Below are 19,537 nucleotides of genomic sequence, written 5' to 3' on the forward strand. Positions count from 1 at the left end.
AGAATACTTTAGATCACATTTTCAAAAATTTTCCATTGTCATTTACTTTGTCCGGAATTCTATTAAACACATAAGTTAGGGGGCTGGCCCAGTGGCGCAGTGGTTAAGTGTGCACGTTCCACTTCGGTGGCCAAGGGTTTGCCAGTTTGGACCCTGAGTGCAGACATGGCAACACTTGGCAAGCCATGCTGTGGTAGGCATCCCACATATAAAGTAGAGGAAGATGGGCATGGATGTTAGCTCAGGGCCAGTCTTCCTCAGCAAAAAGAGGAGGATTGGCAGCAGATGTTAGCTCAGGGCTAATCTTGCTCAAAAAAAAACACCACATATAAGTTAATTTAGCAAGAACTAGTATCTTTGTGATAGTCTTTTCATTCAGTTTTAGAATAGTCCATCTGAGAATCTATTTAGGCTCCAAAGAGGTGAGATCCCTTTTGGACTTGCATAACTTTGGCATGGAAGTATCATAACATCAATTTATTTAGTTAAAAATGAATATCAAGTAGTGAATAGGAAAGGGATGCTAGCCCAAGATGTGCCCCTGGTGAGCTGTGTGGACGTGGACCATTTCTTTGACCTTCTCTAAGCTTGTTTCCTCACCTGTTAAATGGCCAGAATATCTAATCTGCTTGTTTCACAAGACCAGGAGAAATAAGAGATGTGAAAGTAAATGAAGGCATGAAATGCTACACAAACGTGGGGGGTAGGGGCTATTACAAATACCAAAGGCAAAGAGTGTTACCTTTGGTGAGTAGTGGGCCAAACTACTGAAAAAAGAAAATCAGGCTTGAAATTTTGACTTGCCTTTTCCCAAGATAAAGAACCGCACAGTCATGTTGACAAATATCCAGGAGAATCCCAAGAACTGAACAAGATTATACATGAATAGGTATCCTTTCTTCAAGCTTGTAAGAGCTGAAAAGCAAAGCAAGGCAAGAAGGTGTTCAAAGCAGTAATCACAGCAGGAGAGGGGTATATGGGGAAAACCCAGATGACTTCATCCCTCTTTCCTACTTGGGTGCCCTAAGCTCCCACACAAATACCTGGCCCAGGTCTGAACCAGCCTGGGCTCCCGGCCCCAGAGAGAAACAGATAAGGAAAAATTATGAGGAACATTGTACTCTAAGCTATGTCTTCAGTGATCTTTCCTGTCACAGCCTTGAAGGGTAAGTATACAGACATCATAAATCCAAGAAGAAAAAAGAAAAATTGCCCCTGGCAAAGAATGACCAGCTCAGGAGGCATTAGAGGAGGGAAATAAAGTTACAACCAGCTCCTGCCCTTGTCAATCTTAATATAACCTACAGTTTCTTCTTTGCTGGAATTTTTTAAGGTCATGCAGGTCAAACTAGGTCAAAGAGATAGACACAGTAATGAAAAAAAAAAATCCTGATATTTGATTATATAGTCATTCAACCTAGTATTAACTGAACACCTACAATGTGCAAGGTGGTATGAGGGGAACTACTGGGATTTAAAGATGGTTAAGACATGATGCTGCCCTCAAAGATTTTACAATCTAAAAACCATAACACAAGATGGAGAGAGACAGGTAATACCTTGTGAAAATTCAAGGTGAGAAAATGACACTAGCTGGGGAACTGGGACTCAGGCAAGTCTGCATGGGTGAGATGGTATCTGATCTGGGCTTTGAAAGATGGGTAGAGTGAGGATAAAACCAAAGGAGGAAAATTATAAACTGAGAGGCAAGGGAATGGACATTAATCTTGTCTGTAGCATAAGGTTCGTGAAGACATAGCCAATTACAGAGTTAAGGAAGGAGTAAGGAGCTTAGACAGAGTCCTGGTTGAGTCCAAGAAGCAGGGTAAACGCAGGGACAATTCTCCAAGAGAAGAGCTAGGGAGTTCAGATTTTGCTGCTACATATTTATTCCTAGGCTACAGATACTTTACATACACACTTCATTGATGCTCAGTTAATCACGGTAAATAGCATGGTCAATCAAAAGAAACCTTATCCTAAGGAGCCAAAAAAAGTCAGACTTTTAACAACATCTAACTAATTAAAATTTTTTCTTCAACTACAAAAATTTATTATACTTCCCCATGATAAAGAAATTCTTTCACCACTAAACTATGAATTTAGATTAAAAAGAGTTAAAGCTTTAACTAACATCCTAAAAATCCATATATATGAATTTTTACATATTTTTGAAGTTTATCCCCCTAAAACACTAAAAAATTAATTTAAGTCTCAAATTGGCCTTTTCATGTTGTTGTTATTCTTTACCTCCACTAATCCTCTCCCCTTCTTTGCTTTTCTAAATGAGTAGTCCTCTAAATTAGTAGTTATTCAAATCTTTTTTAAAGAAACTTCACTGAAAATCCCAATACATACAACACCAAAGCAGAGCTGCTCTGACTGAAGTGGACCTGCTTGCTCTTATCCCTCCAAAGCATCTCTGGGAACCCCTGGGGCACCATGGAATAGAGTTTGAAAACCAGTGCTCTAAAGCTTTACCCTTCCCAACTTATGGCATGCCAACTAAGGACCACTAAAATCTGAAAAAGCTCGATTTAGGACAAATGAGGAACCCTTATTTTATTCTGCTTCTCAGTGTTAGTTTTACAAACTTTCATGGTCCTCCCTCGAGAATGCAAGCTCTTAGAGCTCAGGCACTATGATGAATTCATTGGCTCCGCACCTCAAGGGCCTAGTACAATGCTCCCCATATAGCATGAATTTAATAGATAGTTACTGAATTTAATTTATGTCATCCAGAAGATAATACATTTACAGAGCTTCTTGCTTATAGGTGGGGTTGGACAGATAGAAATGGATTTTTTAAGTTGGCAACCACACTAATCTGTGGCACAGCCCTTGAGATCTCTGTTGGGAAAAACACCAGGCTAGAAGGAGTGTAGCCTTGGGTCTGCATAGCATTTTCACATGTCTATGCAGGACTCGCTGCCACCTAACATTAGGCCAGTCCAAGAGACTAAGGTTCTACCAGCCCTGGTGTACTCAGATGATGTCAGACGCCAAACAGCAAGGATTCTGATGTGGGTGTGCACAACTTAAACACTGAACATTAAGGATTTCTCATCAGCTCAGCTACACAATCACACTCATGCATACCTCCATCTCTATCTCAAGTTAACTGGTAACTACCACACCACAGGGGCAACTTACTTTCAGGAGAGCCTTGGCTTTCCAGTCTGAGTTTATTTAGGCGTTCTTCTTCCTAGAATTTGGACAGAAGTTTTCCAAGAACACAAGTTAGAACTCCCAGATGCTTGCAAAAGTCCACATGCTAGATAAGTGATCTGACTCCCTCAAAGCCACCTCCTCCAATTACATCCATGCTTTACTGGGAAAAATGTCCTAGTTCATGATGCCGAAAAGTCTGACTCTTCCCTACTGGGTAGCACCGGCATCACAGAATGCCCATCCACTGCTCACAGGAATAAACCAATCAGCTGGCTTCCAAACTACAAAGCGGGTAGTCTTGGAATCTTAGAGCTGGAAAAGACATCCAGAAGATTTGTCACAGTTGTAAAAACAAAACAGAAATTTAAGGCAGGAAATAGATTGCTTTTTTATTTTTTAAGACTTCTAGATTTTTAGCATAATTTTTCCAGAAGCTAAAATCATGAATCCAATAGTATGAATTCATATTAGGTTAATTCAGATACAGATGGATACATATACAAATATTTATAGATATACGTATATGCATAGGTGTGTATACACACATATAGTTCCTTGTTCTGTCAGCTGAGAGGGCCTAGTAGCAATGACACTCCAGTAGCAATGAGCATACCCAGAGCCCAGATTTGGTTTCCACTACCATTCTCCAATAAAAAGAACAGAACCCCTTAAAGAATGGGTGTTTCTAGGGCTAGTGCAGGGAATATACAAGATAAGCCTAGAGCAGCTTATAGTGCTAGAAATTAAGGAAGTGCCCCCACCCCCCCAAAGCCCAACAATGATGGAGTTTTGTCAAAGAGACAAAGAGCCAACTGGAAGAGCTTCCAATGGCCAAAGCTGGAACAATTTGAGCAAGAAAATAAATAACACAGTATTGGATTATAACCCAAATCATAAAATATTCATGAGTCCATGCTGATATAAATAAATGGGAGAAAATAGACAAATCTCCCAAGCAGAATTCCAACTAAAGTATGTCGATACTCCACCCTAAGGATGGAAAGCATAACTCCTCGCTCCTTAAGCATGGGCTACACATAGTGACCTCCCTCCGAGAGTATACATAAGGAAAGGGAGGGAGTAACATTACAGTGGAGAAACATGACAAATATTACCTTAGGCAGATGATTAAGATTAATAGAGAATGAAATTAATTAATAGAGAATGAAATTAATAGAGAATGAAACTTCTGTGGTCTTTTCCCCAAAAACCCATCACCCTAGTCTAATCATGAGAAATACATCAAACAAATCCCAATTGAGGGACAGGCTACAAAACACATGACTAGTATTTCTATAAAACCATGTCTCCAAGTCTTCAACTGAATTTGTAACTTTGTTCTTATTCTATCAGACCCTGATAGCTATTTGAGGTGGCCCAAATATCTTGTGTTCCTCATGATTTCTGTCTAGATCCCAGGGTCCTTACTGACCTTGGCTCTGAGCTCCATTTCTGCATCAGACTCGTCCAGCCAGCGGTCAAAGTCAGGGGCCAAAAACAGTGGGCGCTTCTCCTGCTTGGTGAGTCTTTCCCACCACTGACTCACCTTCTTCTGTACCGTAATGTTTACCTGCCTCTGGGTCAGTTTGTAAACCGGCTAAGAGAGAAAGTGAGAATGTGAGAATGCCCTCTCCTTCCCATCCCTCACTCCTTCCCCTGAAATTGCACCAAGTCAGTGCGGCTATACAGAGAATCTGCATGGCATGCTTATCCCTCTTCCTTCTCTGTTCCTACAAGTCCTGACACAAAGAGAACATGTGGATCAAGGGTTGATATAGGGAAGAACTGGTAAGAACAGCACTGTCTTTCTCCGATTCCCCCAATGAATGACACAGGAGGAAATCAGAATAACAAAGGCAGATAGTTCCTAGTTATCCTAGAGGAAACTAGCATGAACCTCCTGCCAGATCTATATCATGCAAGGTACTGCATCCAATCTCTCTCTCAAGTGCATCCTCACTTTCCAAATTTTCCTCCCATGAAGGGGACTGAAAGCAAATAGTCAACGGTCCTGGCAGAGCGACCCCCTGTTTTACAAAGGTCTAACCAAGGCCAGAACTGCACTGGATCAGTTACACCTTTTTCACAAGGGTCAGCCTAGGAAGTCTTCCCAACTAAACTCAAATTCTTAGATGCTGTTCCAGTTCATCATTCCTCCACATGGCCTGTCCCTGTCTCCAAAGCAAGAACCATGACAGATTCTCTACCCCTTAAACCATTGCTGACTATTAAAACAAATAAAATAACTGAGCCCTCCTGCAGAGAGAGATCAACATGCTCAAGCCTGCAGAGATAAGAAACTGAAATATGCCAGCTGTTGGATTCTCTTCCTTCCTGTTAGAGAAGCTTCCTCAAGTTCTGAGAGAAGGGAAACTTCAATTATACTTCCAGCATTCTTTCTAAAGATCAGCTGCCTCCGCCTTTTCTGATTTCTATTGCCCCTGTGGTAAAGTCACATGAAAGTAACACTGTGGCATGAGCTTCACTTACCCTATATAACTCTGCTCTCTATAGGTGCCATATTCCTCTGTCATCAGTAAAAACCAGAGACTATCGGAGCTGGAAAGGATGACTAGAGATCACTTAGTTCAACTCTTCATTTAACACATGAGGAAACTGGAACTCAAAGAAGTGAAGAGACTTTTCGCTCTGCTAATAAATGGCAGAGCCCAGATTCACTTCAGGTTCCCCGACTTTCCCATTCCTCTGCTGCTAAAACCTGAGCTCTGCTCCAAATGAAGGACATATTGTCCTTTGGTTTTTATCTTCTCCTTTCCCACAACCCCTGCTCCCCATTTCACTAAACTACTGGTATTTACTTCCTAAAACGGAAAGGGAAGTGAGAAAGGAAATAACATACCTCTGGCTTCACAAGGTCTAGGAACTCCAGGTGAAATTCATAGACATTGTCTCCTTTGGCACCGTGTCCCTGAGCTATAAAGAAAGAAAAGTCGGTTACTGTGAACTTGAGCAGAGCAAGGCCATCCAAAAGCTTGGTGCGGTTCTTTAAAAATTACACAAATATTAATGGGTGCTGCCAAAATGAGTAGGGGCTTGTGAACAGAGGTATTCAACAGCTAGACAAGCTAAATCCTGGACAAAAACGTTCTCTCTATACATCCTTCCTGATGATCAGTTCCAGAGTATTTACTTAATCTTCCAATGCGGCCTTGATGATACCCAGTAGAAATAATAGGCAGGAAAAAGAATACAGGATGCAAAACCAAAGGTACCCCATAGATAAAAATTTAACTTTCACATTTACTTTGGCACTGAATCCAGAGCAGAGAAAAATCAGGTAGATGTATTATCTTGGCTGCAGTTAAGAAAAGTTGCAGGGTACACAGAAATGCTGGATTGTCTCAAAGAAAGCTCTGAATCTAAAACCTCCTAACCAGAGGCAGAAAACGAAGAAGCTGAATTCTCCTTCAGTACATCCCAAATGGAACAAAAAAGAGAAATAAAATTTTCTCAGTTCATTCCTAAGAGAGGAAAAGTAGAACTGGGAGGAAAGTCCCGGGGTTGACCATTATGCCATCCCTGTGCCCTGACATGGCTCCTTTCCCCAAACCAAGCAGACACTAGGCCTAGGTGCCAGTGACTGCTGGATATCCCTTCCCCTCTCTGACTTGTCTATCACTTGGTTCCCTCCTGGGATTCTCTTTCCTCATCTGGCCATATGTGGTATAACTTGCCTAATATTTGCTACAGGTGGCTATTGTTCTCTAAAACCACAAATTCTTTAAGGTAGAACAGTCTACAAGCTCCAAATGGCAAGATACACTTTTATCATTTTAACTTCCTTTCAGATGTATAACTCCCCAAAAAATCTGAGCTGCTACCACACTGCTCTCAGCTTGAAAAGTACATACAAAAGCCAGGCTGTGCTTTCAATGCAAGGTAGATGGAACCTCACGTAAAACAGAAACTCTTCAATACCCCATAACCTGTCACTTAGAAATGACATTCCAAGGAACAAGGAGAGAGAGAGTAGGGAGAATGTCCCCTCCGCACTGGGTGACAATGAATCCACACCTACCCTCTCAGGCACAGCAGCAAATCTGCTGATGAACTGAGCAGAAAGGAGATGGAGGTAGATTCACAGAATCAAAGACTGTCGGAGCTGGAAAGGCTTTAGCTATGCATCACCTAGTGTGCAGTATTTCTTAAACTGATCTGTAAGTGTAATATCAGGGAGCCAAAAAGCCTCATTAAGAAAGTTTCTATTTTTTGTTTTCATTATAATCTGAGGAAAAAAAAGCAGCAGCATATTCCAGATCATCTAGATGGCTACTTTATAACCAAGTACTGCCACACAAGTTCAGTGGCTGCCTTTGCATCTGTGTTCACAGCTGCAACGGAGCTGTCACTTAAAGTGACCATATTTAAACTCTTAACATGTTTCTCAATCTGGGGTCCATGGTCCTGGAAGATCCTGAAGACATATTCTCAGTTGTCCATGGGTCTGAAAGTTTGAGAAACACAGATTATAACGCAATACCCTCATTTTATAGGTCCAGAGAAGTCAGTAAGTTGTCTGAGGCAGTAGCAGAATTAGAGCTAGAAAACAGATCTCCCAATCTCTAGTCCAGGATTCTTTTTCACTATATCTACTGCCTCTCCAAGAGGAGAGCAGGATTTTAAACAAATTCTTTGACTTTTCTAATCAAATATTTCAAAACAATCTAGATCCCAAGACTATCAGAGAGGTGAGCATCAATAGAAAGTGAATAAAACAAATAGACAAAAATAAAAAGAAACCAACACCACACTCCTTAACTATGTAGAGAGCTGGGAGCATTTGCCGGGATACTGACCTTTGAAATGCAGCACATTTTCAGTGATGCTTATGGCAGGATTCTGTGAAAAGAGACCAAGGATGCAAGAAGGGCATTTTAATGAGGATAAAAATGAAATTAAAACCAGGGGTTTACTTTCCTCCATCCTTCCCCCTTGGAGAACTCGATCTCCTACCCTGTGCCCCACCCAGAGAATATATGTAGTTGTTGATTCACACCTCTGTGTGAGGCTTCTCTATGTCTCTCTGTATCCATCTGAGATTGCAGGCTCCTGCAAGAACGACCCTAAACTGCTCTCACTGTGCAGAACAACCAGATACTCAGTCAGTCCACCCTGAAGATGGCAAATGGCGCAACGTGCTATCTGAGGTGTTATGGGGGAACACACAGATCTCTAAGACTCGGTCCCTGAGCTGTGGAGGCAGAGAATTTAGTGGAACAGATGAGTCATTTCCTGCGAGTAAATATCAAATAGTATTAAATAATGTATGCTCAAGACCAAAAGAGTAGTAAAAAGAAGTAATTGTTACAGGCGTTTGGAAGAGTGCGCACAATAGGAAGAGAATGGTTGGGCATAACCAAAAGTGAGACCTATGCTGCAACGTGAAGAATAAATTAATTCCAATAGGTGGAGGGAAGGGCTGAGGATTACAGGTGGTTGGATGAAAGTGAAACATGCAGTGCCTTAACCTCAGGCTCCACACTCTACCTTCAACAAAACCAAGGCTAAAAGAGATCAAAATTCTCCAAATTGCTCCTTTATTCCCAGAATTTGCTACATGCGTTTAACAGTATAATTCAGAGTGAAACTATTTAATCCTTTTCTTCAGCGGATGAGAAACAACTCACCTCCTGTCTCCCAGCTCAACGTTGATAAGCAAGAAGCAGCATGTTTCCAGTGCCATAACTAATTCATTTATTTCTCTCCTGCAGACTCAGCTCTCTGTGCTCTATCATGCATCAAAGGAAACCAACGAGAGAGAGAAGGTTGGAGAGCGGGTATACTAGCGGGCAGTGGGAGCCTAGATGCTCTACTCATAGCCAAGTGTTAGGAAAAGGGGAAGAATGAAGGCTGGAGGGGTAGCACGTGAGCCACACTTTATGTTAAGAATGTTCCCAGTGAGAGAACAGACCTCAGGCTAAGAAGCTCACCCAAAGGAACGAAAAATCTAGACGACCCCTGTGGCAGGAAGAGGGAGTCAGGGAACCTCTTCAAAAAGGACTACACTTCCAGGGGCACGGTTGCTCATCCACGGAAACGGGGTCTTTGATGTAAATATTATCATAAAAGCTCGAGCTATGGCGTGTCTTAACAGTAAATTCCTACCTAGGTCACTTCTTGCCCAAATCTGTGTGCTCTCCATACCCTAATTCACTTGGAAGAAAGAGCAGGTTTAGGGGCCCGGTTTAATCTCTTCAGACAGATAAATGTGTGCAACCACGGTGTAAGTGTCTAGCACAAGCCCAGGAGTTCACTAAGCATTTCTGTGAGCCAGATTTCAGATGCTAACTTGGCAATTATGGGACAGCTCCTGCCCAGCAGTACCCTGGGCACGTCAGGTTCAGTTTCTCCAAAGGTGGTGGTAGTGGAGGAATATATTTCAGTAAAAAAAATGCTTATGCCAGAAAAAAGTTCAAAACTGAATAGGAAGAGACTCTGAAGCACTTAAAAAAAATTAATATCAATATTTATAAGTGAGATTGGCCTATAAATTACCTTTCTTATATTTGCCTCATAAAATAAGCTGGAGAGTGTTCCCTTTCTCTCTTTTAAAGGTTTTTCCTTTTTCTCCCCAAAGCCCCGTGGTACATAGTTGTATATTTTAGTTGTGGGCCCTTCTAGTTGTGGCAACTGGGACGCTGCCTCAGCATGGCTTGATGAGCAGTACCAAGTCCGCACCCAGGATCGGAACCAGCGAAACCCTGGGCCGCTGAAGCAGAGCTTGCAAACTTAACCACTCGGCCACGGGGCCAGCCCCCGTCTCTCTCTTCTCTGGAAATGTAAGTGGAAGTCTGGGATGGTAGCCAGCCTTCAAGATGCCCCCCAGGATCCTCTCCCCACTATTTACACTCTTGTGTAGTCCCCTCCCAAATGACGTCAGGGATGATCTGTATAAGCAACAGAATACAGTGGAAGCAACAATGTGACTCCTGAATTTAGGTCATAAAAGGCATTGCAGCTTCCATCCAGGCTTGTTGGGCCCCTCACTCTGGGCAAAGCCAGACACCAAGGCATGAGAACACTCAAACAGTCACATGGAGAGGCCTATGTGGAGAAATAACTTGTGGGCACCAACTTGCCAATAGGTGAGTAAAACATCCTTGAAGTGGATACTCCAGGCCATCATATGGCCTCAACCACAACTGACATCTGACTACAACCTCATGAGAGAACCCACAACAACCCAACTGAGTCCTTCCTGAAGGACTCACAGAAACAGAGAGATAATAAATGATTATTGTTGTTTTAAGCCACTACACTGTTGGCTGATTTGTTACGCAGCAATAGATAACTAATAAAACTGGAATTACTTCTTTAAATATTTGGTGGAACTCTCCAGTGAAGCCACTTGAACCTGGAAATTTTTTTTTTCTTTTTTTTTTTTTTACAGATTTTATTTTTTTCCTTTTTCTCCCCAAAGCCCCCTGGTACATAGTTGTATATTCTTCGTTGTGGGTCCCTCTAGTTGTGGCATGTGGGACGCTGCCTCAGCGTGGTTTGATGAGCAGTGCCATGTCTGCGCCAAGGATTCAAACCAACGAAACACTGGGCCGCCTGCAGCGGAGCGCGCGAACTTAACCACTCGGCCATGGGGCCAGCCCCATGGAAATTTTCTTATGGGAAGATTTTTGACTACTGATTCAATTTATTTAATGGTTACTGTGCTATTCAGGTTCTCTCTCTTTGATAGAAACTATCTTTCTTAGAATTTGACCATTTTATCTGATGTAAAATTATTTAATATTCTCTTCACTGTTTAATGTCTGTAGCTTCTGTGGTTGTCTTCTTTTTCATTACTGATATGGTTTGTGTCTTAATCTTGTCAAGAAATCTGTCCATTTTAATTGTCTTTTCAAGAACTAATTTTTAGTTTTATTGATTCTATCTCTGTTTTTTATTTTTGCTCTTATCTTTATTATTTCTTTCCTTCAACTTTCTTTGGGAGAATTTGCTATCTTTTTTCTACTTTCTTGAAATGGATTCATAGGACATTAATATTCAGACTTTACTCTTTTCTTTTAATTAATGCTGTTAAATATAAGCATTTAAGAATATACACTTCCTGCCAACTCCTACTTTGGTTGTATCTCTCAAGCTTTGAAAGCAGTATTTTCACTATCATTCTATCTAAAACATTTTCTAATTTCCATTATCATTTTTTTCTTGAAACATGGGTTATTGAGAAGTGTTTAACTTCCAAGCTTAAAAGATTTTCTAGTTATTTTGTTATTAATTTCTACCTCAATTGCACTGTGATCAGAGAACAACCTCTGTATGATTTTAATCATTTCAAATTTGTAGAAACTTGTTTTAGAAAGCAGTATACAGTCAATTTTTGTAAATGTTCTGAGTGAACTTGAAAAGAATGTGCATTCTAGAGTTGTCAGATGCAGTGTTCTATATATGTCCATTAGGTTTACTGTTTATTACTTGTTCACATAATCTATATCTTTACTGATTTTTGTCTTATTATCTCAATTATTGAGAAATCACACTATTGTACTCTTGTCTATCTCTTCTCGTACTTCCATTAATTTACATATTATCAAGGCCATATTACTAGGTACACATAATTTTGATATTGTTATATTTTCCTGATGAATTGTATCTCTATGATCATGAACTGACCTTTTTATTTTTAGAAATACATTTTTGCCTAAAACTCTTATCTGATATCAGCATAGCTATACCACAGGGATCTGCATTTGCTTTTGCCAGGTACCTAGGGACCTACCAGTTGAGACCACTTTAAACTAAATTCATGGCTTGAGAGCTTCTAGATCTCCAAAATTGCATAAATTTAGGCTGTATAATCTTTTGAGAGCCAACTAATGGTTTTAACTCCTCAAGGACTTTTTCCTCTACTTTGCTCAGTGCTAAGGCATCTGGGGAGGGGGAGGTGGGATAGATTTACTCCCAGCTCACCCCTCCCTTAAGCATATAGTTCTCTCAAGTACAGTTTACGGGGAGAAGGGTTTCCTATTATATATTGTCGCTCTGGTGGGCTTTGATCTGACTTCTATCCCCTGAACTCTGTCAGGCTATCAAAACCAAAGTTCAAGTTTACTCAGTTGAGCAAATATTCTTAAGGTAAAAGCAGTTTCAATGTTTAGCTTACCTCTCTGACTTTCCACTTTAATTTCTAGCTTGTTAACTCTTTGATGACTTGAGGATTTTTATTCAACACTTTCAGTCGTTTTTAGTAGAAGAGTTGATCAGCACAATCTAGCCCATCTTTTACTAGAGACGGAATTGTGCCTTTGCTTATGAAAGAGGAGTGGTTAGCGAAAAGGGAAAAAGGTGGCTTTGAAGTCAGATGGGCCTGAGTTCAAATTCTAGTTATATCACTTTTTTTTTTTTTAAAGATTGGCACCTGGGCTAACAACTGTTGCCAATCTTCCTCTTTTTTTGTAAGGATTGGCACCTGGCCTAACAACTGTTGCCAATTTTTTTTTTTTTTTCTGTTTTATCTCCCCAAACTGGCCCCTGTACAACACAGTTGTATATCTTATCTTAGTTGCCGGTCCTTGTAGTTGTGGGATGTGGGACGCTGCCTCAACATGGCCTGACGAGCGGCGCCATGTCCGCGCCCAGGATCCGAACCCTGGGCCGCCGCAGCTGAGCACCCGAACTTAACCACTCGGCCACAGAGCTGGCCCCCCACTTTTTATTTCTATCACTCACTTTGAAATCCACAGCAACTGTCATCATTTTTAAAACAATAAAACCAATTATTTCACAAGATTGTTGTGAGAATTAAATTATAAACATACAAAGAGTCTGGCAACTAGTAAGCACTCTATATTCTAGTTGCTTTTCTTCCTGTGACTAGAATGCCCTTCTAGGCTTCCATATCTATTGAATACTCTTCATCTTTCAAAATCCAAGTCAAATGTTAATCCCTCCTCCCTCCTACTCATCACCAACATCAGATTCAAACCTTCCTTACAACACTATCTGATACATATCACACTGTCCTGTAATTTAGTTTATTGCTTTACCTGCACTCTAAACTTGAGTTTCTTAATGGCAGGGACTCTGTCTTATTTGTCTCTGAATCCCTAATGCCTCAATAACTGTTCAGCAAACCGAAATTAAATCAATTCACTCTATTTGCATTATTTCAGGCAAAACTACAGAGTTCAATGAACTATCTGCTACCTAACCCTTTAGACAAAAGTTTCCTTTCTCATTCAAATTGTTAATATTGATCTTCGAGCACCGGCACATGTAACTCATATACGCACAGGAAAGAGTTAAGATAGCTGCTGTGAGGCTGCTGTCTTTAAAAGGGACTGTTTCCAAGATGAGACTTTAGCTGGCTTTCCTCCATCCCCTAACTGATGGAGCTGGTTCAGTGTACCTAGACCGTGCCTACAACGTAGTTTATGGTGAACACTAGCTCTCCTTCTGGGACTCTAGAATTTTGGTACATGCTAGGCAGAGGGTACCTAAGTAATCAGCCTCCAATAAAACCATGGGTGCTGAATCTCTAACGGGCCTCCCTGAGCAGAAACATTACACACAAATAACTGCATTTTGCATTGCTGGAGAAAAGAGCACACTCACGCGTACCCCCTCACAGGAGGAAAGCGGATGAGGAGGCCTGTGCATAGACTTCTGTGGATTCCACTTGTGTTTTTTTTCCTTTGCTGATCCTGTTATACATCCTTTAACTGTAATAAACCTTACCCATGAGGACAACTATATGCTGAGTCTCATGAATCCTTCTAATGAATCACCAAACATGTAGGTGGGTATTAGGGACCCTCCATAACAGTGTCTATTTTTAATGTGATTCGTCTCACTCTAACATTTTATCTTGAAAAATTTTAAATCTATTAAAAAATTGGAAAAAAAATAGTACAATGAATACTCATATTCCTTTCATCAAGTGATTACATTTAGTCACACTTGCTCTTTTTTTAAAAAAAGATTTTATTTTTCCTTCTTCTCTCCAAATCTCCCCGGTACATAGCTGTATATATTTTTAGTTGTGGGTCCTTCTACTTGTGGCATGTGGGACACCACCTCAGCATGGCCTGACAAGTGGTACCATGTCCGCACCCAGGATCTGAACCTGCAAAACCCTGGGCTGCCGAAGCAGAGGGTGCAAACTTAAACACTCCGCCACTGGGCTGGCCTCCACACTTGCTCTTTATATGCACTTTTTTTCTGAAGCATTTCACAATAGCTTGCAGACATTATGACATTTTACCCCAGATATTTCAGTACGCTTCTCCTATCAATAATGACATTCTCTGACATAATTGCCAGTTTTCTCATTCCTGAGGACAGTCATTTTATATCATCTAATAAACAGTCTATATTCAAACAATTGTCTGAAAAATGCTTAATTGTTTCAGTTATCTTTAGAATGCAAGAAACCACCTCAAAACTTGGTGGCTTAAAACCACCTTTTTTTTTGAGGAAGATTAGCCCTGAGCTAACTGCTGCCAATCCTCCTTTTTTTGTTGAGGAAGACTGGCCCTGAGCTGACATCTGTGCCCATCTTCCTCTACTTTGTATATGGGACGCCTACCACAGCATGGCTTGCCAAACGGTGCCATGTCCACACCCGGGATCAGAACCAGTGAACCCCGGGCCGCCGAAGTGGAACGTGAGAACTTAACTGCTATGCCACTGGGCCAGCCCCAACACGTTGCTTTCAAACTAATAGTAGTTGAAACGGATGCCTCAGAATTACAGGCTCAAAATCCCAGAAAAACCTAAAACTCAACTGGGGAAAAAAGATTTATTTTTTCCCCAAAAATAAAGGATTTCTCTCTCCAAAAGAAAATTCTATTTTTTCCTCCACCTTTACATTTCTTTATTTTAACTATATTTCAAACATACACCTTCATATTTTTAAATATACGAAATATGATTAACACGTGTTCATGTTTCTTAACTAAGAGGTTGGATCTTTGAAGAAAAATATAAGTATGATGCATTCTTTCATTTGTCCAACTAATGCTTAACTAAATACTTAAAGAGACTATCATAACACATGTTCTGAACTTTTCTGATTGATTGCTGGAAGAACCCTCTCTAGATGGAGACTTTGGTCCCCATCTACAAAGATTTGTTTGCTTTTTCCTTTTTTATTAAAACACCCTGGAGCACAGTGGAGGAAGACAGCACGGAACATCTAGTCATTCTCTGACGCAAAAGTATAATTCAGCCTGGTTTAACACATTAAATGACACACTGCGCCATGTCACAGCCTATTTAAAGGTATTCTGGCCAGTATTGTCTTTATCTTTCAATGGGAAAACAGGTTTATACTCCAGAAGCAAAGATTAAATTCAACAAATTTAAGTCCACACTCGAAGAGGGCCTAGTTTTGCAAGACAATATACCAGATACGCTAGACAGGTCCAAACATAAAGGCCTGACTTAGAGGCAGAGGGAGGTAAGGGAAGTGAAGGCACTTCCAAAGGGCCACAGATGTCAAGAAGAGTAGGGAGTAAGGATGACTGCAGAAAGAACATTCCAGACTGAAAACTCGGGTTCCACAAAGACTGAAATCCTGGATGATTCGGACAGAGACATGGGGGTACACAGGTCCTGAGATCTCTACCACTGACGAGGCCTCAACCTGTTCACGTAGGGGGCCAATGAGATGAAACAGAAACGCTCAATTTAACTTAAGCCCATTTTCAAGTTCTCTATGCAACTCAGCAAATCTGAGCTCACAGCCTTCAGAACGGAGGGGAAAATCACTTCTTCGAGGTCTTCTAGACTTACTAAAACGAACAAGAATGATTACCACCACGGAACGGTTGGGAGGTGGGTGTGGCCCCTCTGAAGCAGCGGCGGACCTTGTGAGGGTCCGAGGCGACTGGCCGGACCTCTCAGGCCAGCGCTGAGCGCCCAGCCACGGCCCAGCCAGCCGCGGTCACACCGCACCCGCGACCCAACGAGCTCGTCCCACGCCTCGAAGGGCCTCGGCAAATCCGAACTCCAACCACCAGGCCTCCAGGGCTGGGCTTGGGCACCATCAGGCCGCAGCCTGGGAACAAAGAGGAGGCCCGGGGCAGCCTCCGAGGCCCGCGCGGGACTCCCGCAGCCCCGGAAAGTACCTGCAGCCCTTGGGGCCCGGGGTCTGCGGCCGGGCCTCGACGCCGGGAGTGCCCGGTGTCGCGGATCCCGTCTGCACACTGCTGGCTCCCCGGTACGCACCCGGACAGAGGGCGAGGGTCCCGGTGGGTCCCAGGAGCCGCGACCCCGCGCGCATCCCGCCGCCCGGCCCTGGCCTTTACCTGCACGTCACTCAGCTCCACGCGCAGATACAGCTCGCGGTGTCGCTGAGCCCAGTAGACGTGCGGCGTCAGCACCTGATTCTCCATAGCCACAGGGCCCAGGGAGCGGAAGACTGGGCTCGCTGCACCTCGCTGTCTCAGGTAGTACGCAGCTGGAGCAAGCCAAACGCACGCCGCAAACGCCCGCGCTCCTGACGGCCGGCAGCCGGCAGCCCCGGAAAGCTCCCAGCTCAGTGGGCCGCGCCTGCGCGGTGACCAAGGAGGGCGGCAGCCTGGGCTCCCGGCCTTGGCGCCAGCCCGACCGGGGCGCAGCAAAGCGGGGCCGGGCAGGGCGGAGCGTCTGCGAGCGTGTGGGGCCTCTGCTTGCCCAGGCCGCCTTGGGAGCTGGAAGCAGCAGGTGCACCGCGCTTCCCTCTTCTTTTCAGGGCGATGATTAAAAATAAGCTTAAAGAGAAAACACGCTGGAGACTCATAAGGAACTGATCAGCATGGAGAAGGGGCTTGGGACTGGTGTCTAGAAGGTCCCTCCCAGTCACATTAATTCAGCACTTACTGAGTGCCCCCTGACGTCCTGAAACCCTCAGTCTATTAAAAGAGACAAGTAGTTACAATGGCAAGTGGTGTGGGAAGAGGGTGGAAGAGTGTTCTGAGAGGCCAGAGATTTCCAGCGCTATCCCACAGAACTTGGCGCCATGGTGGAAATAGTCCACTCTGCGCTGTCCAATACAGTGGCCACCAGCCACATGAGGTTTTTGAGTACTTGAAATGTGGCTAATGAGAGTGAGAAACTGAATTTTTAATTGTATTTACTTCTAATTAAATAGCCGCATATTATAATGGCTATCCTATTGGACAGACCAGAAAACTTCTGTCTCTTAAAAGTAGGAAACCCAAACTAGAGACAACACTAATTTATGTCCAATTTAAATTGTATCTGTATCCACTTTCATCCCCAAGTTTGCTACAGGGAAAAATGTAATGGGAAGCAACATTACTATGAAAACTAGAATTCTGAGACAAAAATGGAACTTGTAATTCAGTTCTGTTAGCACCCATTTATTTAGCAAAGTGCTGAGCACAGGGATCCAGAGATAAAGAGAAATGATGCCAGTTCTCAGGAAACGTTTAGCTTGGGTGGGAAGGATGGAATAAAATAATGAGAGTTTTAATATGGGGAGCGTGCTGAGCTCGCAAACAGGCAGGAAGGTAGGAACTGAGGGTTGTAGGAATCATGGGTGGACATTTGAGAGCTGGACAGTGAAATGTGAGGAAGAATATGATAGAGGAAGAAGCAGAGGTAGGGCATTGGAAGCACAGGGCAGGAATCCAAAGGTGGAGATGTGGAAGGTTTTGTGTACTGAGGATTAAGTGCATGGAGGAGAGAGGTCTCCCTGGATCCGGAAAGGCAGATAGAGAGTGGATTAGGAATGTCTTTGTTTGCTTCAACGAGATATTTGTACTGTATCCCAAAGACATATGGGAGCCAAGGAAGATTGCTAAACTGAACGTTACAGGCTCTTAATTAATACCGGCCCTGATATCAGTTCCCCTACATTGAACCCTGCGTAGATGGGGTTAAAGCCAAAAGCATTCAACCCCGTTCCCTGCTTCTTTAGTAACACTCATATGTAAATATGTTTCTTTAACCTTGGACTCCCTGAGCTTTACAACCAAATAGAAGTTATAAATCAATCATTAGAGCCCAGAAGTCTGAAACAAACAACAAACAGGTGGCCTCAGCTCACACAAAAGTTTGGCTAATGGGGGGGAAGGGGGAGGGTCCTTGAAGTTTGTTACAGGGAAACTGATGTCCAGAGACTATCAAAAACTGAAGCTTCCTACAGCCCAACTCCTTGGCTTCCTGGTACCAGAATCTGCCACATGCCATGGAGACAAACAACCAAGGACTGCTATCTGCGAATTCCTTTATCTCCTCCTTGAAAGCAGCCTCACAAGGCCAAATGCGGGCTGGTGGGAAAACGACAGCCAGCAAGGTCACAGGATTCCCCTTCCCCACATTCCTTGCAAACCTTTAAAACCCTTCACCTGTTTCTTAATGAGGAGCTAGCAATTCTCTTTTTTTTTCTTTCTTTCTGCTTTTTCTCCCCAAATCCCCCAGTACATAGTTGTATATTTTAGTTGTGGGTCCTTCTACTTGTGGCATGTGGGATGCCACATCTAAATCTGAACCAGTGAAACCCTGGGCTGCCGAAGTGGAGCATGTGAACTTAACCACTCGGCCTCGGGGCTGGCCCCTGAGCTAGCAATTCTTAAGGCACTAGCCATTGCTTTACTCCCTCTGCCTGGCAAAGAAAGTAAAGCTGTTTTTTCCTGTTCACTGAAGACTCTGTTCTCGTTATCTGGGTTGGCACCAGATTCAGAGACTGAATTTTCAGCTACCTAGAAATTAACAAAATCAGTTATGTACCTGGCAGGCTGACCTGTCAGTGAGGAGGAATTGGTAGCAGGCAAACCACTTGGAGGTGATACAATCTTCCAGGTATGAGAAAATGAAAGCAATAACTGTGATAGCCTTGAATTTTAAAAATGAAGCATTTTTTGAAATTATAAATGTATTTTTATTGCATTGCCTTTACTACAATGCAGATGCAATAGACAGCACTTTTTTAAAAAGCTGAGGTATAGAGTGGCCTTGGAGGAATTCCAAGATGGCGCCGTGAGTAGTCCTCTTTGTCTCTCGCCCTTCGAGTCTACAATTATTTGGACACTTATCGCTTGACAAAGGATATCCAGACAGCATCTCAGGACGTCTGAGACACCCACGCGACTATACATCGGAAGGCGGACGGACTTTCCTCCGGGAGGATGTGGAAATAGGTGAAAACTCTCCGACCCCGACGGGCAGCCTAGTACCCGCAAGCGGCTTTCTTCCAACGGACGCCCCCAGAGGATCCACACACATCTAGGGCAGGAGCGAGAACACAACAGAGGAGCGACGGTGGAAACAGGTGACCAGAACCCTACTTAAACCCCCCGCAATTACTCCTAAACGCAGAGGGAAACTTTGGAGTTGCACACCTGAGCCCGCGGGGAGAGTCTCTCCCCGCCATTGGCGGGGA

General features: G+C 42.9%; 1 protein-coding gene across 4 annotated transcripts in view; it reads right to left on the bottom strand.

Moving 5' to 3' along the window:
* HACD3 (3-hydroxyacyl-CoA dehydratase 3) overlaps window positions 1–19,537 on the bottom strand; it is a 44,320-nt gene that overhangs the window by 13,324 nt on the left and 11,459 nt on the right. Inside the window, exons 1-6 of one of the 4 annotated variants that reach the window (XM_001497817.6) lie at window positions 16,458–16,708; window positions 7,989–8,031; window positions 6,032–6,105; window positions 4,604–4,768; window positions 3,154–3,205; window positions 805–915 (exon numbers count right to left, since the gene is read on the bottom strand). In XM_001497817.6, coding sequence (XP_001497867.1) covers window positions 805–915; window positions 3,154–3,205; window positions 4,604–4,768; window positions 6,032–6,105; window positions 7,989–8,031; window positions 16,458–16,544 — 532 coding nt within the window. In that variant the 5' untranslated portion in view covers window positions 16,545–16,708. Of the gene's footprint in view, window positions 1–804; window positions 916–3,153; window positions 3,206–4,603; window positions 4,769–6,031; window positions 6,106–7,988; window positions 8,032–16,457; window positions 16,779–19,537 lie in introns of those variants that run through there. The other 3 variants (XM_070270600.1, XM_070270607.1, XM_023655208.2) reach the window with 3 other exon arrangements.

Source organism: Equus caballus, chromosome 1 (assembly GCF_041296265.1).
Source record: "Equus caballus isolate H_3958 breed thoroughbred chromosome 1, TB-T2T, whole genome shotgun sequence".
Taxonomy (NCBI): Eukaryota; Metazoa; Chordata; class Mammalia; order Perissodactyla; family Equidae; genus Equus; species Equus caballus.